The sequence below is a fragment of the Mesoplodon bidens genome, assembly GCF_964165515.1.
Source record: "Mesoplodon bidens genome assembly, chromosome: 15".
In the NCBI taxonomy this organism is placed as follows: Eukaryota; Metazoa; Chordata; class Mammalia; order Artiodactyla; family Ziphiidae; genus Mesoplodon; species Mesoplodon bidens.
Window position 1 is genome coordinate 44047245 of NC_138171.1, and position 20282 is coordinate 44067526.

At 57.5% G+C, this 20282-nt stretch overlaps 3 protein-coding genes across 5 annotated transcripts; 2 read left to right on the top strand and 1 right to left on the bottom strand.

The window, feature by feature from the left end:
* The first annotated feature begins 1214 nt into the window (after positions 1-1214).
* On the top strand, positions 1215-3403 carry VKORC1 (vitamin K epoxide reductase complex subunit 1). Of its 2 annotated transcripts, XM_081256464.1 has the most exons (3): positions 1237-1522; positions 2361-2470; positions 2937-3403. In XM_081256464.1, the coding sequence occupies exons 1-3, from the start codon at positions 1350-1352 to the stop codon at positions 3143-3145; spliced, it is 492 nt and encodes a 163-aa protein (XP_081112590.1). In that variant the 5' UTR covers positions 1237-1349; the 3' UTR covers positions 3146-3403. The 2 variants fall into 2 exon arrangements, with proteins under 2 accessions (XP_081112591.1, XP_081112590.1); XM_081256465.1 differs by lacking the exon at positions 2361-2470 and having other exon boundaries at positions 1215-1522.
* A 2053-nt stretch (positions 3404-5456) lies between these two features.
* Positions 5457-11119, top strand: PRSS53 (serine protease 53). The gene is made up of 11 exons (XM_081256821.1): positions 5457-5591; positions 6781-6801; positions 6908-7070; positions 7400-7662; positions 7806-7960; positions 8104-8323; positions 9118-9268; positions 9353-9597; positions 9684-9829; positions 10051-10267; positions 10531-11119. Exons 1-11 carry the CDS (start codon positions 5534-5536, stop codon positions 10638-10640), a joined length of 1749 nt encoding a protein of 582 aa, XP_081112947.1. The 5' UTR covers positions 5457-5533; the 3' UTR covers positions 10641-11119.
* A 92-nt stretch (positions 11120-11211) lies between these two features.
* On the bottom strand, positions 11212-20279 carry ZNF646 (zinc finger protein 646). 2 transcript variants are annotated; one of them, XM_081256817.1, is made up of 3 exons: positions 19858-20279; positions 12790-18218; positions 11212-11489 (listed from the first exon to the last, which is right to left on the bottom strand). In XM_081256817.1, exons 2-3 carry the CDS (start codon positions 18134-18136, stop codon positions 11368-11370), a joined length of 5469 nt encoding a protein of 1822 aa, XP_081112943.1. In that variant the 5' UTR covers positions 18137-18218; positions 19858-20279; the 3' UTR covers positions 11212-11367. The 2 variants fall into 2 exon arrangements, with proteins under 2 accessions (XP_081112943.1, XP_081112942.1); XM_081256816.1 differs by lacking the exon at positions 19858-20279 and adding an exon at positions 19375-19656.
* Between the last annotated feature and the right edge of the window lie 3 nt (positions 20280-20282).

Sequence of the window (20282 nt, forward strand, 5' to 3'; positions counted from 1 at the left end):
CTTTTTCACTTTTAAGGACCCTTGTGATTACATTGGATCCATAGGATAATCTGTTTTAAAATCAACAGATTAGTAGCCTTAATTCCATCTGCAACCTTTAATTCCCATTTGCTACGTAAACTAACATGTTCACAGGTCCCAGGAATTAGGACACCGACATCTTTAGGAGCCATTATTCCACTGGCCACATTGTCTGGAAGAAAAGGAATGGGCCTGAGGAGGAGCAGCCAGAGAAGGAAGAGGGCCATCAGGAGAGTGAAAATATCACAGAAGCCAGAGGAAGACAGAGTTCCCAGGAAGGAGTGCCCAACAGTGATTAATACTGTTGGGAGGCCAAGCATGATAAGAACAGAAAAATATGCATTGAATTTAGCATCCTGGTGACACCAGCCGTAAGTTGTCAGGGGAGTATTGGGGGCAGGAGCTAGTTTATGGTGTGCTGGGCAGCAAGGAGGAGGTGAGGAAGTAAAGACTGGGAGTGTAAAATCTTCCAAAAAACTTGATCGTAAAGGGATATTTTTTGCAACTTCTAAAATGAGGGAAAGTTTCAATGCAAATGGGAAGGAAGGGGAAGTATAGGTGAGAGGGGTCATCAATAGATGCTATGTCTGTGAAGGGGGGTGCTCAGCTAGCCCACCAAAGACTTGGGAAGGAGGGACTGTTGGGTTGATCTGGGCTCTGGTTTCGCCAGGTGGCGCCACAACAGAACGGAGGTTAGGATACTGTCAAGGGTATGGCGGTGGTGATGGAGCTGGGAGTGTGGGGGAGTGACGGAGAGAGAGAGATCGGCCAGCAGGAGGCGCTGGTGCAGCAGGAGGGAATGGCTGGGCAAACTAGGCGGATTGGAGGTTATAGTCCTAATAATGTCTGAGATAGTAATTTCAGGGGAAACGCGTGGTTCTTGATCGGATCGCAGTATTCGTTGGATTCCCCGATCCGCTGGTCTCTAGTTCATGGATGTTCCAAAGTTAGAGCAGGGCTTGGGCTAGAGTAAACTCTATATACTGTTAGCCCGATTAATAAAATGTTTAAAACTCCGGAGACTCCATTACCCTTGAGGCATTGCGACGACCCCGACTACAATTCCCATCATGCCTGGCAGGCCGTCAAATCAGTAAGTACCCACGTCCCTTAATCTGGTTTTCCAGTCCCAGCATTCCTCAGCAGTTTTCATACACAGGCAAGCACTCCTGCCAAACCCTGGGAACACCCAATTGGATCAGGGAGTGTGAGACCAACAGGCCAATCGCCCAGCCAGACGGGCGGGAGAGAGCGTGGCCAAATCCGGCCCGGCCCCTGCTCCGTGGCTGGCTCCCTTCCGGCTGGCGCCTCCGGCGGGACCAGAAGACATGGGCAATACCTGGCGGAGCCCTGGGTGGGTGCGGCTCGCGCTCTGCTTCGCGGGCTTAGGACTCTCACTCTACGCGCTGCACGTGAAGGCGGCGCGCGCCCGGGACCGGGATTACCGCGCGCTCTGCGACGTGGGCACCGCCATCAGCTGTTCGCGCGTCTTCTCCTCCAGGTGCGCGCGGGAGTGAAGCCTTGGGGGACCTGCTGCTCGTAGGAGCGGTGCATGGGGACCAGGTGTGCATGGCGACCAGGTTGCCAGATGAATCTGGGATTGGGGTGCCCGTGGAGCGGACGCACGAAGCCGGACTGCTCAAGGGGGCGTTGCCTGGCGAGACGGGTGTGTCCGAGATAGGAGTGTGGGGTACAGGGGGCAGATAGTGCTGGGGACTGGGGTTATTCGAGGGAGAGTGCACGTGAATCCTGATGACAAGAAATAAGTGACCGGGCAGGACGGGGAGGTGGGGTCGAGTGTAGGGACTGATTGTGGTCTTTTTTTTTTAAAAATTTATTTTGATTATGGTCTTAAGGATGGCTTTGCCTGGGGACAAGGTGGCCAGATCTGGCTATGCTTGAGGGTCTAGGTTAGTGGGATGACCTAAAACAGAATAGGGGAGAGGTTGGCCAGGGCGCTGGAGATTTAGGGATCCAGGGCAGAGAGATTCTGCCCTGGTTTCCCAGTCTTTGGTAACTCTGTAAAGCAAGGTGAAGGGTTATACTCATCTTGCCATGTTAAGACTTATTGAAGGTCTAGGATGAAAAGAGGAGCCTATGGGGGAGCCATGGCCTGGTGTGACCTGGGAATGGGGGAGGATAGGGGCAGTGATATGGAATCCTGTCCTGGCCAAAGAAAGGCTGTTCCTGGAGGCCATTGACCCTTGGACTCATGTGGGGGTTGGGGGAAGGGCTAGAAGGGGAAGGACAGCCCAGATGCCTTCTTGGAAATAACCCTCCCAGGATAAGGCCCATGGCACTCAGTTGACACTCCTAACCTGGGCCCTCCCCTCCACCAGGTGGGGCCGGGGCTTCGGACTGGTGGAACATGTTCTGGGCAAGGACAGCGTCCTCAATCAATCCAACAGCATATTCGGTTGCATCTTCTACACACTACAGTTGTTGTTAGGTGAGTGGCCCTACCCTCTCATGACAGGCCCCTTCCTGTCTTGGCCAGCCCAGCCCCATCCCTTGCAATCTTTGTGACCCAGACATCTGATGGCCAACTGCTCATCACTGAGCACCTGGGAGGTGGGAACCTATACGAGTCTTTACTGTCAGAGCCAGAAGGGCCCTTAGAGACTTCATAGGAGCCCAGTTTTCTGGAAAAGACTCAGAAGTTCCTTTCTGGGGGAAAACCAAAGGTTGCTTATCTTTCATCTCATGTAGAGCTCAGCAGGAATATTCACTGTTTGGGTCCCAGGAATCATTGAACAGATAGGAGAACCAAGGCCTTGGCAGAGCCTGTCAGAGCCTCTCATTTTAGAGACTCTTCCCCAGTAGCCCCTGCCATCTGGGTTGCACCATAGAGTCGTGGCGTGTTCTAGAGGTAGCCAGTCCCTGAAGCCCATGCCTGACCCTTTTCTGCCTTGCAGGTTGCCTACAGGGCCGCTGGGCATCTGTCCTGCTGGTGTTGAGTTCCCTGGTGTCTCTAGCTGGTTCTGTCTACCTGGCCTGGATCCTGTTCTTCGTGCTCTATGATTTCTGCATTGTTTGCATCACCACCTATGCCATCAATGTGGGCCTGATGGTGCTGAGCTTCCGGGAGGTCCAGGAACCCCAGGGCAAGGTCAAGGGACACTGAGCCCTCACCCCAAGCCAGGCTGACCTCATTTGCTCTGCTTTGCCTTGTGATCTTTGCCCAAGGAGGCTACGTCTGGATCCTTAGAAGAGTCTGCAACCTGCCCCTGCCATACTCCCACACGGGACAATGGACCAAACATGCCACACTGTTTCCTTCACCTTAGTGCCTCTGGTTCTGTCCCCAAAGACTGGTTTCCTAAGTTCCTGCTATTGCCCAAGGATGGATGGTTCAGAGCAATAAAATTCCTTAAATAAATTAGCCAAGTCTGAGCCATCTGTCTGCCAGGGACCTTAGTGTTGGGGCTTCCCCAGTCTTTCCTCCTCTGGGACGGGAAGATATGAGTCAGAGGGAGAGTGGAGGGTCTGCTGGGAAGGGTAGTTAGTCCCTTCCTCAGTATGTGGAGTCAGCAAGACCTGGGGTGCCATCAGCCCCCACCCCCAGGAAATGGGCTGGCAGCTTGTCCCTCCTACCCACAGAAGCCAGGCCTTGTCTTCTGGGACAGCCAAGCATGTGAGATTCGCCTTTCTGGTTCTGTGCAGGCTTGCTGGGAAGTTCTTCCTGTAGTCTAACCTAACCCCTCCAGCTGCCTTATCTACCACCCCAAGCCAGTCTTGGCAGCCCTGGAGGGCCAGGTACAGGTTGTGTTTTTGTTTTGTTTTTCCTAGTATGTACTAAGCACTTATCCACATGTGACTCTGCTTAAGGACATGACATGTCAACTCATTTAATCCTTATATCAATTGTATGAGGTAGGTATTATTCTTACAGTCATCCCTTGGTATCCACAGGAGATTGGTTCCAAGACTCACCTACCCACCCCCAAACCAAAATCCAAGGATGTTCAAGTCCCTTATATAAAAGGGCATAGGGAATTCCCTGGCCGTTCAGTGGTTAGGACTCGGAACTTTCACTGCTGTGGGCCCGGGTTCAATCCCTGGTAGGGGAACTAAGATCCCACTGCAAGCTGCGCAGTGCAGCCAAAAAAATTAATTAATTAATTAATTTAATTAAATGGCGTAGTATTTGCATATAACCTACACACACCCTCCCATATACTTTAAGATATACTTTTTAGTCATCTCTAGATTACTTATAATATTTAATACAATGTAAATAGTTGTAAATACAATGTGAATGCTAGGTACCTAGTTGTTGGTAAGCAGTAAACTCAAGTTTTGTTTTTTTGAACTTTCTGTTTTTTTGTTTGTTTGTTTGGTTTTTTGGGTTTTTTTTGCAGTACGCGGACCTCTCACTGTTGTGGCCTCTCCCGTTGCGGAGCACAGGCTCCGGACACGTAGGCTCCGCGGCCATGGCTCACGGGCCCAGCTGCTCCGCAGCACGTGGAATCTTCCCGGACCGGGGCACAAACCCACGTCCCCTGCATCGGCAGGCGGACTCTCAACCAGGGAAGCCCTAGAAGCGCCACCAGGGAAGCCCTGGATTTTTTTTTTTTTTGGATCTGCAGTTGGTTGAATCTGCAGATGTGGAACCTGTGGATACAGAGGGCTGGCTGTATATCTTGATGAGGAGACTGAGGTTCAGAGAGGCTAAGTAATTTGCCCAAGATCACACAGCTAGTTTGGGGGAGGGGGTTAGGGAGCCCTCAGGACTTGAATCCACCAGGGCCATATGGCTCTGGTGTCTTATGTTCTTAACTGGAGCCACAGCTGCCTCTGAGTTGGGGTCAGGGTCCCTGAACAGTCTGGTCTGTTCTGAGTTAGAAGTCAGGAAGAGGAAAAGGATGCACCCTGAGTGTTCCTCCCTCCTAATTGAGTCTTCCAACACCTGTTAGGAAGGTGGGCACCATGTAACCCTGTTTCCCGGGAAGGTGGCAGAGAGGCATTGAGATTTGCTAGTCTCGTAGCCAGCAAGAAGCAGACAGCCTGGCCCCTTGACACCTAGCCCTGTACACCCTGCCTCTGAATCAAAATAGAAGATAAATGAAACCCATTTGGACCCAGGCCTGGGAGAGAAGCTGAAATGGAGAGTGCGAACTGGGGAAGGCCTGCCCACCATGCCCTTCACCTGTTCCAGTAGGACAGCTCCCACGCTTGGGAGCAAGTTTACTCTGCTAGGCTTCAGTCTAAGCACTTTTACACTCAATAGTTTGGAGTTCTTCAGTCAAGGCACAAACGGGCTAACTGTCCAAGGTCACTCACGTGTTAGGGGGAACTGGGATTTGAACCCAGGCAGTGTGGCCAAGGCTGAGGCCCAGGGAGAGGCGGTGAACAGCCCAGGGTCACACAGCCACAGCCCCAGAGCTGGAAACTGCTGGCTCCCTTCCAGCCCAGGAAAAGCAATGACACCTAACTCCTAGCAAGTTGGGAGTGGAGCAGAGGTGGAGCTAGGGAGACCTAGAGCACAGGCGGCAGAGTGGCTTGGAGCAGCATGAAGGGGAGCTGGGGACTGAGGCTGCTCATCCTGGGAGCCGTGGTCTTCATAGAGGGTGAGTCACCCGTGTTTGGGGAGGAGGCGGTATGGTGGGGTTCAGGGGCTGTCCTCTACCCCAGCAGCCCCCTGCAGCTTGGTGTGTGAGAGAGAGCCTGCCCAGGAGGCCACAGTCAGCCTGTGGCAACGTAACCGTGTCCAGCTGTGTGTGGGGGGGAGGGGTATGTGGCCGCCTGTGTCCAAATGGGTATGATTTCCTTGGGCTGGATTATAGTCTGTGTCTGCAGGAACTGTCATTATGCCTGTGTGTGTGCCCTGTGGCCCCGTCTGCCCCTCTACTTCCAGAATGACCTTAGGCAAGTTCTGGGGCTCTGTGGCCTCAGTCTCCCCACCTTTACATACGTCCTGTCTCTCCTGGAGCAGATGTTCAATGGGTGTGTTTGTGTGTGTGCCTGTGATGGGGAAGAGGCAGGGCAGGGGACCCTTTGGTAGTCTCTGGTGGTTTCTGGAAAGGTGGTGGGGCCCGAGTCATCAGAACAGGGGGCGGGGTGAGTCTCAATCTCTTTCTTTTTTTCTTTTTTTTTTTTTTCTGCGGTACGTGGGCCTCTCACTGCTGTGGCCTCTCCCGTTGCGGAGCACAGGCTCCGGACGCGCAGGCTCAGCGGCCATGGCTCACGGGCCCAGCCGCTCCGCGGCATGTGGGATCTTCCCGGACTGGGGCACGAACCCGTGTCCCCTGCATCGGCAGGCAGACTCTCAACCACCGCGCCACCAGGGAAGCCCGAGTCTCAATCTCTTGATGCCCTCCCCAACTTGGACGTGACACAGGCCTCTAATTATTCCTCTTAGGCCTCCGCAGCGCAGGGCACAATTAAGCTAATGCTCTCCACATGCACAGACCGCCTCTCTGACTCAGCGGTGGGGGCAGGAGTTGGGGGTTCTGCGGCCTGGAGGAGGCCTGGCCTGGTCCCAAGCTGAACCCCAGGCCCTGCCGCTCAGCCCCAGGAGTGCTGAGCACAGCTGAGGCAGGAGAATTAATGACTGAGTGTACACTCTGAATAGCTTCCAATAAAAGCTGTTTCTTGATCTCATATAAATATTTTCATTCTGGGAGGGGCTGGTGAGGTAGCCACAGAGTCATAACAGCAACCCACGCCAATCCCCCCAAACCTGTTCCCTCCACCAAGGCTGGGCCAGGCAGGTAAGGCTCCCTGCCCCAAGGCTCACCTGTGTCTCTCTCTTCCCAGGTCTTCAAGCAGCTCCGCGTGGTAAGCTCTGGGGCCGTGGGGCCTGGGCCTTACTTGGGTCTGGGTCGGGCCAGGGGTGAGGGCAGGACAGGGGCCTGCTGTCAGCCTGACCCCCACCTCTCCACAGCATGCGGGCAGCGTGGCCCTGGCCCCCTCACACCTCAGGAGGGCAACACAGTGCCTGGCGAGTGGCCATGGCAGGCCAGTGTGAGGAGGCAGGGGGCCCACATCTGCAGCGGGTCCCTGGTGGCGGACAGCTGGGTCCTCACTGCGGCCCACTGCTTCGAAAAGTGAGTCACGGCTGTGGTCAAACAGGGTTTCTGGCTTTGGGGGTGAATGATTTGTCCCCAAGCCCCTCAAGACTGAGCCCTGCCCCTAGAGTAACAAAGTACCATTTATTAAAAATATGCCATGTGCCGGGTACATACTATCAAGTTAATCTTAACAGCCCTTCATGGTAGAAGCCTTACAAATGAGACAACTGAGTTGGGAGAAGGATGGACCTTGCTTAAAGCCACAGGTTTTCTGTCCATCTTTCACCCACTTTGTGCTGTCTCCCATGGTGTCACCGTCCCCCTTTGCATTCAATGCCTGGGTCTTGTCCCCCCACCACTTCCAGGGTGAAAGTCACAGAACTGCACTCCTGGTCAGTTGTTCTGGGTTCTCTGAAGCATGAGGGGCTGAGCCCAGGGGCTGAGGAGGTGGGGGTGACGGCTCTGCAGCTGCCCAGGGCCTATAAGCACTACAGCCAGGGCTCGGACCTGGCCCTGCTACGGCTCGCCCACCCCGTGGCCCACACACCCCTCTGCTTGCCTCAACCTGCCCATCGCTTCCCCTTTGGGACCGACTGCTGGGCCGCTGGCTGGGATCAGGACAATGACGGTAAGTGCTGGCCCAGGCTGGAGCCCAGAGGGGCACTCTGCTTGCCCAAGGTCACACAGCCTCAGCTGCCAACTGTCCCCGTTCCCGGTCTCCCTTGCTCCTCTGAGCCCAGACTCCAGCCCCAACCCCCTCTCTTTGGCCAGTTCCCAGGGCCCTACGGAATATACGCCTGCGTCTGATCAGCCGCCCCACGTGTAACTGTCTCTACAACCGCTTGCACCAGCGGCAGCTGGCCAGCCCGGCCCGGCCTGGGATGCTGTGTGGAGGTCCCCAGCCCGGAGTGCAGGGGCCCTGTCAGGTCTGAGGGGGAGGACAAGGGAAGGGAACGGGAGGGGGCTGGGCACTCAATCCTCAGGGACTGGTGGAAGGACCACACGTAGAGGGTGTCCGCCCAGGGCTGGGGGTCAGGTGTCTGTCCTTGACAACACTGCCCGGCTCCAGGGCGATTCCGGGGGCCCCGTGCTGTGCCGCGAACCTGACGGACACTGGGTTCAAGCTGGGATCATCAGTTTTGCAACAGACTGTGCCCAGGAAGACACTCCTGTGCTGCTGATCAACACGGCTGCTCACAGCTCCTGGCTCCGGGCTCAAGCTCAGGGGGCAGCCTTCCTAGCCCAGGACCCTGAGACCCCAGAGATCAATGATGAGGACAGCTGTGTAGGTATGAGCAGCGGGTGTCAGGAGCGGGACGTTGGGGGACCTCCCCCCAGGGCTGCATGACTTCTGGGCAGCAGGTGGAAGCCACAGTGGAACAAATTTCAGCTCAGAATAGAAAACTGATACAGGGTATCCACACGCTGCCAGGGGCTTATGAGGGGGCTTATAAGGCCCCTTTCAGCCCCCAAGATGGGAACAGCTCCATTTACGGCTAAGAGGCATAGATGCTTTGGAACTTTATGAATTTGGGGTTTAGGTAAGACGAGGAATTTCTGCAATCTGGCTGAACGTTTTGGGGCAGGCTTCAAGTTTCCAAGCAGGAACTCCATGGGATTGGAGAGGGCAGGGCTCCCACTCAGTGGGGCATTAGTTCTGGCAATAAGTGACTAACATGCAAACTGCATGCAAAATAATTCCTGAGGCGGAAGCTCTATCTTGATGTTAAGAGAAGCACCAGTGAGCCAGGAGTTCTGGGGCCACTCCAGGCCCAGAGGGTGCAGACAGGCGGGGTAGGGAATGATGAGCAGGCCACTCCCATGATCCTGGACCATCAGAGTTAAAAACTTAGGCCCTGGGTTTTGAATCTCAAGTTGGCTATTTGCCTGTGGTTACTGAGCTAGAAAGTCACTTAACCCCTCTGGAACTTTGGTTATCTTTGGTAATTAGGGTAACCAAGATTCAACTTAAAAGGATATTGTGAAGATGGTTGATAGCACATGGGAAGCGCTTAGCACGGGGCCTGGCACGCAGTGAGCACTTAGCAGGAAGGCAGATGATGATGTAATCCCTCTGTTTCAGCCTGTGGATCCTTGAGGAGAGAAGGCCCCCAGGCAGAAGCTCCCTCCCCACGGCCCTGGGACGCCAGGCTGAAGCACCAAGGGAAGCTGGCCTGTGGCGGAGCCCTGGTGTCAGAGGAGGTGGTGCTGACCGCTGCCCACTGCTTCATTGGGTGAGTCCCGTCTCCCTTGCCTTTGTGCCCCCACCCTTGCTAGCAGCCCTGCCACCCAGTGCTGTCAATGCTGTCCTTGCACAGGCGCCAGACCCCAGAGGAATGGACTGTAAGCCTGGGGGCTGGACCAGAGGAGCGGGGCCTGAAGAAAGTCATCTTGCATGGGATGTATAGCCACCCAGAGGGGGGCTATGACGTGGCCCTCCTGCTGCTGGCCCAGCCCGTAACACTGGGCTCCAGCCTGCGGCCCCTCTGCCTGCCCTACGCGGACCACCGCCTGCCTGATGGGGGACACGGCTGGGTCCTGGGGCTAGCCCGCCAAGGAGCAGGTATGTAGGTAGGACAGGGCCACCAGCAGCTGTGCATCTAGCCTAGAGGCCGAGGCAGCAGCTGGGTCTTCTCCATCGCCCTGCAGGCACCAGCTCCCCTCAGACAGTGCCTGTGACCCTCCTGGGGCCCAGGGCCTGTAGCCGCCTGCACGCAGCCCTTGGGAGCGACAGAGCCCCCATTCTGCCACGGATGGTGTGCACCAGTGCTGTGGGTGAGCTGCCCGGCTGTGAGGTGAGCCCCACTCCCCCTGTCCTCACCCCACAGACCCCTCACACTGCCACTCATGAACAGTCCTTCTGCCAGGCTTGGCCTCAGACCTCTCACCGAAACTCAGCCTTTCTGCCAACTGGCTCCCAAACAGCCAGGCCCCCAGCCCCGGCCTCAGCCCCTTCTGCCCCGTGAAGCTGCCTAGGGAGAGGAGGAAGTCACTGGTGTCCTCTGACCCCTGACAGGGCCTGTCGGGGGCACCGCTGGTGCACAAAGTGAGGGGCACATGGTTCCTGGCTGGGCTGCACAGCTTCGGAGATGCCTGCGAAGGCCCGGAAAGGCCTGCCATCTTTACAATGCTCCCCACCTACGAGAACTGGGTCAACAGTTTGGAATGGCAGGTCTACTTCGCTGAGAAGCCAGGGCCTGAGGCCGAGCCTGAAAGCTGCCCAGCTAACAACAGTATGTGGCCCTGGGGCCTCCTGCCAACTCTGCCTCCGCAGACACCTTCTCTCTCGACCTGAGGCAAGGCAGGGCAGGGTCTGGCCTGACCCACCTCTAACTGCCCTGGGTAGAGTGGAGCAGTGGACGGACCCATCTGGATTCAAATTCTGGCTCTTGTCATTGTTTGACTGGGAGAGCACGCCTCTCAACCTCTTCCGACCTCACTTTTCTCATCTGTCATGGGGGCTGAGGGGCGCCTCCTTCCTCCTCCTCTAAGGGAGGAAGGGAGGGAAGCTGTGAGGACGAGGCCAGCCCCATCCTCCTTCCTCTCCCTGACAGGCCAGCCAGCTGGCTGTTGACAGGTGGCTCTGGGACGCTGCAGTCACAGTGAGGCAATTCCTGCGTCACTGCCCCTGCCCTTCTGCCATCCCCCTCCGACCCCGTCCCCCACTGGCGCAGGCCCGACAGCGCAATGGGCTCTGGGAAGGAGCCTGCCCCGACCGACAGCTGCCCCCGCTCCCCTCTGCAGGACAGGGAGACCTCCCCTGTGGATGCCCCCTCCACGTCCAGCTCTGCGGTCCAACGCAGGCATCCCCAGCTTTCTCTATTCGTCATCCCCTCAGATACAACCACACCAGCCATGTACTTTGAAAATTTCTTTTTTAGGGGGAAGCAATTTTCCTGTTTTTTTAAACTTAAATAAATTGTTACAAAATAGACTTTAGAAAATAAATTACAAATTGTAGTAAAAGGCTCCCCCCTTCCACAGGCAACATTCCCACCCATGGCTCTCTCTGAATCTGCCTCTCCCGAGTGTTGGAATCTGGCTGGTGAGGGTGGCCTGGCTGCAGAGCCTGGCACTGGGTTTCCTGCAGGGCTGGTCACAGGGAAGAGCATGGTGACAAAGGCAGGGGAAAGGAGGTCCTTGAAGGACAGGACGGGAGGAATATCTCACCCCCTCCGTGGGAAAGAAGCCAGATCTGGGTCCTCTTTGCAGGAGGAGAGGAGAAGAGAGCTGGGGATGCCCAAACTACTCCTGAGCAAAACAACGAGATCAAGCCTTTCCCTACAACCTGCCCTCCCCCTACCCCGTATTCTGATCTTTGGAAACTTGAATTTCAGAGGGAGAAGCTGAGGTCTGCAGGCCACTGGGGTGAAGGGTCCAGGAGTGGGGTCGTGGGGGTGGGTGGAGGGGGCAATGACAAGTCCCCTCTGCCCGCCGCTGGTGCCTTTGGGGTTCCTGGGGAGAGAGAGACGAGGCGACTGAGGGCACAAACCCCACACAGCTTGTACCCCTCCCCCTCCCTAGCCCTGCAGGCCATTCCCCACAGCCCCTGCCCCCAAGGCCTGTGTGAGAACTCCCAGTTATTTCCCCAGACCTGGTTAACTAGCTCCTCACTCATTCCCTTGGGGTCACGAGAAATCTTTTATCCTGAAAGCCATCTTATCAGAACTCTCAGGGGAATCTCACCACCCACCCCTCCTGCCCTGACAATCTCTGGTCAAGGGGCCCACCATCTCAGGGACACCCACTTTGGGGGCCACTAAATGGAAGGGGCCCTGGGAGAAGGGCTACAGATCCCTAGGGGAGGTGGAGAGCAAGCCCGGGACTTGCTGAGGGAACAGGCTCTCCCACTCCTCCCAGCAAGGCTGGGCGGAGGTGTCTTTCCCTGGGATTCCCCTTGACAGAGGATGGGAAATAGGGGCTGATAACTGTTGTTGCTATAGCTGGGCCTGGCTTCAAAGAAACAATTATCTGTGACTCAGTCCTCCAGTTAAAGGTGTGCCAGCGGGGAGGCGGGTGTGCAGGTGGAAAGGGTTGGATCCCAAAAAGGAAATGCGCAGCAGAGAGAAAAGAAGGTTGAATAAAGGGAAGGAGAAGAAACGTGGGCCAACACAGGTGGGAAAGGGCCAAGGGTCTAGTTTCCAAGAAAAGAGGAGGGGGAGCAGAGACAAGATTCGGGGAAACAGGGACAGGGAGCTGGGTGCCAACTAATGACACTGTTCCCCGACCAGGTCAGCGTGGAAGCCACAGTCTGGGGGCACCTCCCATGCCCCCTTCCTTTTTCCCTGCCTCCTTGCCTACTCTAGGGAAGAGCAGAACCTAGACCATCTTGTTCTCTGGAAATCATTACTTCACTGGCTGGATCAGGGGAGTTTCCGGATGCAGCAGCCAGGTGGTACCCAGCTACCTCCCCTCCGAAAACAAAAAGACCATTCCTCTCTGGCTCCGGCACAGCAGAGGAGCCCCGGCAGCTGCCTCTGCCCCTGACCACTCCCTACCACCCCCAACTACCCCAACCCACCAGGCTACCTATTCACCTTGGGGTAAGGTAGCCCCCAGGGGTTCAGATCTCAGCCACTCAAAAGGCAGCATCTGCAAACTAGCTTTCTCTACATCCCAGCCCTGGCCACCTCCTGGAATCCAAGTGATCCTCTCACTCCTTGCTCCCCTTGGGGCCAGTTTTTACCCTCTACTGTGTGCCCGCCTCCTCTGGGACCCTCCAATCCTCTGCCCAAGCCCATTCATGCCCCCGTACCAGAGCTGGCCACTGTCCACTCCTCCTGGTGCTGCTGCTGGTGCTGCAGGAAGCTGATGCGGTGGCGGAAGTGGCGGGGACAGTGGGGGCAGGTGAAGGGCCCCTCCCGGGGTGCGTGGACCCGCCCGTGGCCCTCCAGCCGGGCAGCTGTCCGGAAGGCCTTGCCACAGACGCTGCAGCGGTGGCGCTTGGGGTCCGTGTGGGTCCTGCCGTGGTTCTTGAGGGACAGCAGGTTGGGTAGAAGTTTGGGGCAGAGGGAGCAGGGATACAGTCCAGTGGTGTGGGCCTTCTGGTGGTTCAGCAGGCTACCGGCATGGCGGTAGGAACGCCCACACTGGGCACAGCGGAAGGGCCGCTCCTCGTCCACAGCCGCTGCGGACCTGACGCCTTGGCCTCCATTAGCTCTCCCGGCATTCTCTCCTGGGGCCCTGGGGGGTTCTGATGGAGCCTTCCGGACTTGACCAGGGAGATCCACCTCATCCTCCACAGCCCCAGCTTTGGGACCTCTGGCCTCCATCTGGGGCGACACCTGACTGAGGCCCCTGGCATGAGTCAGCAGGTGGCTGGCGAGTTCATGGTGGGACCGAAAGGCCTTGCCACAGTCAGGGCAGGCAAAGGTCTGGGCAGCCATGTGGTTGTGGCTCTGGCTCTTGGTGGCCACAGGATTCAAGAACTCCTTGGAGCAGAGCAGGCAATAGTGACGGTCTGTCTTATGGGTGTTGTGGTGGTTCAAGGGCCCTTCCGACTGGCAGGAGGTCTTGCCACAAGGGCTGCAGGAAAAGGAGTGGCTCTCCGGCTGAGGCTGAGGGCTGCTGTCTCCACTGTCCCAGCTATCCATGGGAATCAGACTAGGTCCATTGGGCTGGCTGTTGCCAAGGTGGCAAGGACTCCTGGGGACACTGTCCCCTGACTCGTCTTCCGGCTTGGTTGGTACGGGACCCCCAGAAACCCAATCTCCATCATGATTCACCGGTCCTCTGTCTCCTCGCCGCCCATCTGCTTTCCCCGTGCCCCAGGACATTGGCTCTGTGCCTTCTAAACCTGCTGCCTCGAGGGGGCTTGGACTCTGCTCCACTGGCCTCACGACTCCGGCCTCCAGCAGGGGTACCGACCCAGTACCGCAACACCTGTCCTCTAGTCCCTGGTCATCAACCAGGTTCTCCTCACCGCCCTCGGTGCCGTTTGGGCCTCCCTGACCCCCTTTCGTCTCCTCCTCATGCTCTCGCAGGTGCCGCTCCAGAGATCCCCGGCCAGGGAAGCCCCGGCCGCAGAGGGCGCAGCGCACAGCTGCCCGCCGGGACCGCGCAGCTCGGCGCCGCCGGCTCTCCGAGTGCAGCCTCTGGTGGTCCTTCAGGGCCATGCGGTTGGAGTAGGTCTTGGGGCAGGCGGGACAGCTATACTGGCCCGTCTCGTGGCTACGCCTGTGGTTCAGGAGGCTGCCGGCGTGGCGGTAGGTCCGCCCACACTGCCCACAGCGAAAGGGCCGATCTTCCCGGGGCAGCTTGCGGGAGCCCCCAGCCCCACCGCGCTCCATGTGGACCCGCTGGTGGCTGGCCAGCTGCTTCCGCAGGCGGAAGGCCTTCCCACATTCGGCGCAGCGGAAACGCCGGGGATCCGCATGGATGCGCCGGTGGTTCTTGAGGGACATGAGGTTTGAGAAGCCTTTGGAGCAGGCCTGGCAGCCAAAGTGGCCGGTCTGGTGGCTCTGCCGGTGATTGATGAGGCTGCCGGCGTGCTTGTAGGACCGGCCGCACACCTCGCAGCTGAAGGGCCGCTCAGAGCTGGCTTCAGTCTGGCAGCCCTTCTCTGCGGTCTCCAACCTCGGCTCCATTTCCTCCCCCTTCACAGTGGTCTCCTCCCAGGCCTCTTCCTTCACCCTCGCCACCTCCTCCAGGGGCTCCACTTTAAGTTCTTTCTGGAACTTCTCCACTTCTGCCTGCCCGAGGCCCTCCTCTGCCATGTTCTGGGGCTCACTGCTGCCTCCTGCCTCTGGAACGGGCCCCACCTGGGGCTCAGAGCCTTTGCAGCGCGGGTGGTTTCGCAGATGATTGCGATAGGCAGCCAGGTTGGGGTAGCAGCGGGAGCAGACGGGGCAGATGAAGTCTCCGGTCTGGTGGATCTTGCGGTGGTTCACCAGGCTGCCCCCATGGCGATAGGTCTTGCCGCACTGGTTGCAGCGGAAGGGGCGGGGCTGGGTCTCCAGAGAACTTTCCCCACCCTGCATACAAAGGCTGTCTGCAAGCATGGCATCTACTCCCTCTCCAGACTTTGTGTCTCCATCCTCCCCAGAAAAAGAGGTCACCGTGCCCTCAAAGGTGCCATCTGCAACCATCCCCGTGGCATCACCTGACTCTCCCGGGTGATGAATGAGGCTGGGAACCTCACCATTGGTGTTCCCAGAACTCTGGCTTTGGTGGTGACGCTCCAGGCTGCCCAGGTCATCGTAGGTCTGACCGCAGCAGCCACAGATGTGCCCATACCCGGCGCCATCCAGGGCCTCGACCTCCCGCTGCAGCTGATTCAGCAGTTCTGCTTCCGAGAGCTGCAGTGGGGGGCTATGGGTGGAGGCTGCCCCTGCTGCTCCTTCCTCTTCCCCCTCCTCCTCTGAGCCCTCAGTCGTACCACAGGAGTCATGAGCCTGGCGCCGGTGACGCCTGTAGCCAGCCCGCCCAGGGAAGATCATGCCGCAGAGGCAGCAGAGGAAGGGCTGTGCGGAGGCTGCCTCCCCGGGCCCATGGCTCTGGAAGTGGCTGCGCAGGGCAGGCAGGGACTCAAACTCCTTCGGGCAGAGGGAGCACTGATAGATGCCCGGTGGGTGGCAGGGCCTGTGGCTCAGCAGGCCAGCAGCGTGGGGGAAAGAATGCCCACAGTCAGGACACGTGTGTGAGACCTCAGCTTGCCAGCCAGCGGCAGCTCTGGCAGAGTGGGAAGGGGAGCTGGGCTGGCCAGGGGCTGGTTTCTGGTCTTCCTCCACCCCAGGGGGACCACCACAGAAGCGAGTCCCATTGCTCTCCTCATCGCCTGGGATGTCCAAGTTGTCAAGGAAACAGGCCTCCTTCCTTTCCAGTCCTTCCTCAGTGCCGCTGCTCTCTTTATCACCCTGGAAACAGGCCTCATCCCTCTCAAGCCCACATTTGTCCCTTTCAGCTGCAGCCTGCAAACAGCTCCCATCACTTTCCACGTTGCCTTCGGCTCCACTCAGACTTTGCCTTGAAGGGTCTTGGGGACGGCTCAGGCCCTCACCGTCTTCCACCAGCTCTGGGGCCCAGCTCCTGCCTGACGGGAGTTCAGCTTCTCCCCCACCGCCAGCACTGCCAGCCCGCCTCCGGTGCCGCCTGCTCCGCCGCCGACTGTGGCGGCGCATGTGGTTCTTCATGGCGGCCACGGTGTGGAAGTGCTTGGCGCAGGCCCCGCAACTGAAGTCTCCCGTCTGGTGGGTCTGCCGGTGATTGATGAGGCTGCCTGAGTGGCGATAGCTCTTTCCACAGTCTCGGCAGGCAAACGCTCGAGGAGGTGACACCCCCCTGGTCTCGGTCCTGCCATTCTCCCCTTCCCCATGGCTCCGGCTGTGACGTTCAAGACTCTCAGCGTCTTCAAAGAGCATGCCACCCAGGCTACACATCTGTGGCGCGGTCCTATCTGCTGCTGGCGGGACATCGGTGGCCCCCTCTTCACGTCTGCACCCAGGTCCCTGATCTGAACGGGGGGCTGCCTCTGCTCCCACTGGGTCAGCTGGGAGCTCCACCTTGCGGCGACCTAGGGAACCCTCAGCCCCTGGGCCTGTGCTGCGGCGAGCAGCCTTGCAGTGTACCCGCACGTGGTTGCGCAGGGCCATGAGGTTGGGGTACTTGCGGGGACAGAGTGAGCACTGGTACTCTCCTGTCTGATGGCTATGGCGGTGGTTCACCAGGCTCCCCCGGTGCCGGTAAGCCCGACCACACTCATTGCACTTATAAGGGCGGTGGTCCAGGGTGGTGGTGGGGACCTCCTTCTCTTTGTGGGTGGCCTCAGCCAGCGGCAGGGGAGCTGGCAGTACTGATGGCTGCCCATCCTCTCCGGCTCCTTGCCGGGGTCTGTGATGAGCCCGCACGTGGTTTTTGAGGGCAGCTGCGTTGAACAGCTGCTTGGAACATATGGAGCAGGGGTAGACACCTGTCTGGTGGCTCTTCCGATGGTTGATGAGGCTCCCAGCATGGCGGTAGGTACGGCCACAGTCCCCACAGTGGAATGGCCGGTACTCCTCTAGGCTGCTATCTTCCAGCTCCCCAGAGGTGCTCAGCTCCCCAGAGCCATTCAGCATCTGTGTACCAGGGAGCTGGTCCCGGCTGCTCTCATCTGTGTGCCCATTGGTGGTGGGCATCCCTTTCTCTTCCCACAGCCGCTCCTGACTTTCACCCTCATGGGATTGCTGGTGTTCCAGCAGCTCTCGGGGGAGCCGGAAGGCGCGGGGGCAGTGGGGACACTGGTAAGGCCGATACTGGGCATGGAGTCGGGAGTGATTCTTCAGAGCCATGAGGTTAGAGAACTCCTTGAAGCAGATGGCACAAGGGTAGACGCCCAGGGTGTGGCTCTGGCGGTGGTTGGTGAGGCTCCCGGCATGCTTGTAGGTCTTGCCACATTGACTGCACTTGTACCGCCGCTCCTCCTCAGCAGGAGGCGACTGGGTGGGCTCCTGGCCCGCTGTGAAATTCACTACTGATTCAGCCAAATACTGTTCCAAATTGCTAAGGAGACTGCTGGCCGGGGTGGGGAGCAGTGGGTCTCTGGCAGAGTTGGTGGTGGGCCCCCAGCCCTCTGTGCCTTCCTCAGGATCTGGCTGGCTTTCCCAGCCTTCTCTTTGTCTGGTGGGTGGATCTTCCCAAGTGCCCAGAGCTGCCCTAGGGTCTGGCCCAGATTCACAGCCAGATGTCTCTTCAGTATGTTTCTTCTGGTTTTCCCAGCCTTCCTCAGGGCCAAGCCTCTGGCCCCAGGAGTCAGTGGACACTGTCTCCCCCTGGAGGCATGGAGTGGCTTCCTTGGAGCGCGGAGGCCTGCGCCGCCGGCGGCCTTCAGGAGCATGAGTCCTCATGTGGCTCTTGAGGGCCATGGGATTGGTGAAGTCCTTGCCACAGGTGGTACAGGGGAAAAGGCCAGTCTCGTGGGTCCGGCGGTGGTTGACCAGGCTCCCTGGGTGACGATAGCCCCGCCCACACTGCTGACAGCGGTAGGGCCGAGGGATGCTGTCAGCCTCCTCACTGTCCTGGTTGGAAGATGGATGGAGCAGTTCTCGGTGCCGTGACAGTTCTGGGAGGCTAGGAAAGTGGCGCTGACAGTCAGAGCAGCTGAGTGAGGTGGGCGTGTCCTCCATGGGGCAGTGTGGCAGAAACCTGAAGGTTCAGGAAGAGCAGGCAGGTGGCAGCAGCATCTTCCTCTGGTGGAGGGTCCAAGTCCTAGGAACAGGGGGGCAGTGGTCAGAAGGAAGGCCTGAATTAACTTTGCCTCTAGTTCTATGAGCAACAAGTTCACCAGAGGGCACAGATGGGTTCCCCAAGCAGCAATGCCCAGAGACCTGCTCTCTACTGGATCTATTCTGGAAGCACCATCATTTAATACTTCCCTGCATACAAGCTCCCCAAACATGGGAGCTCCTCTAGGCCTGACTCATCTCTGGAGGTATAGATAAGGAAACTGACATCTAAAGGAATGCAACCTACCTCTGATCACAAACCTATTATTCTGTCTTCAGACCAAATCCCAAAAGCCTTCCTGTCCCTAACCCTCTGCTCTCTATAAATCTGAAACAACCTATCTTCTGCGACATCTTAAAAGGAAACCTGTACCTCTCCTAGGACCTTCTATAAGGTAAGTCCAATCCTCCCTCCTTCACCCCTCAGCTAAAGAGTAGCCTAGAGGCATGGAAAAAGCAGCTTCTTTCTTCAGTTGACAGCCTCGGACCTGAGAGGTGAGGTGAGAGGCCCCCTTCAGAGAAAGGGCTGGCTTGCTCCCCCACCTGCCCTATTCCTTTCAGGGTCACAAAGTCACCTTTCTGAAAGACTCTTTTGGGTTCCCCGGATTCCAAACGATCTTCCATCTTGGAAATTTCATCTCCTTTCTGGTTCTTCACCCCCAACCTTTATCTTTCCTACGCCTCTCCATCCCTTCTCATTTTTTCTTCTACCTTCTCTCATAATACTGATGACAACAGCAACACGTGCTACCTAAGCATTACCATGTGTCAGGCACTGTGCTAAGTAAAGAATATTCGTTATGTCACTTAGTCCTCACAACACACTGCAGTGCCTGCTATCCCAGTTTACACACAAGCCAGCCCGTTTGACTCAATCTTCTTTCCAAAGCCCTTGCTCTCTCCATGGCAGGCCCCCATGCCTCCTACAGCACCTTGGCCTTCTCTGACTCTGACTGTTCACTCCCTTGGGACCCCAATACAACTCCTATCTCCGACTCTAAACCCCCTTACTGAACCTGCTCCCAGAATTCTCACTTCACAAAGCCCCTTCGCTCAAGAGTCGCCTCTCCTAATCAACCACCAATAAGGTCCTCTTGGCTCACTCATCTCCTCGGCCAGTTTTCTCTTAGGACCCCTACCTCACACCGGTGGCCCCTTCTCGTTCCCGCCGCGGGTGCGTCCGCTGGGGACCGCGAACGGGAATGCGCCTGCGCACTGGGACCCTCACCCTAACTGCAGCCGCGCGCCCCAAGGGGTGGTTGTGGAGGGGCTCTCGAGCTCCCACACACGCACACTCTGCCAGGGCTCCTGGGCGGTGGCAGGGGAGGGAAAGAGGGAAAGGAGAGGGGGAGAAGGAAGGACGTAGAGGAAAGAAGGCGCAGCTGGCACGAGCCAGCAGTCTACCCCCCAGCTCCGCGGACACTTCCTATTGTTACTAGGAAACAGGAAGTGTCCTAGCCGCAAAAGCTTCCCCGCGAAACTTCCGCCTTAAAAAAAGCTTCTGTCCCGCCTCCAAGCACCGGTTCTACACAGACACATTTCCGGTGCTAAATGAGAAGCGGCTAACGCGCGACTCTGACCCCGCCCACGTAGGTCAAAGAGCTGTGTCGTTCTGCACTAACCTTAGCCACACTTCCGGGAAGAGCCGCTAAAATCGTTCCGGTGCATATTGGCTGAGCGCAGAAGAGGATAAAAAGGGTTCTGCAGCCCTGGCCTCAGTATTTTGGCGACTTTTCCTGGGGCTTCTTGTAAAACTTCTAAAGACAATTGAAGGGAGCGTCATTTACTCCTTGCTATTAAGGGAAATGTTGTGGAATATAAGCGGATTTAGGTACTACAAATCTTGGGCATGGCCTTTCTGTCCTCCCACCTTCTAGTTCACGGTGATCTATCCCTAGGCTAGCAATAGCCGGTGCATCCCGTAAACCTATTCCGGTGTCCTCTGTCATTAGCACCCACAGAGACCCCCTGCAAGGTGTTTCTCCGCCACCTTCGGCTGGGGGCGGTGCTCGGATAAACTTTGCCTTCCTCCCTAGCGGGAAAAGCT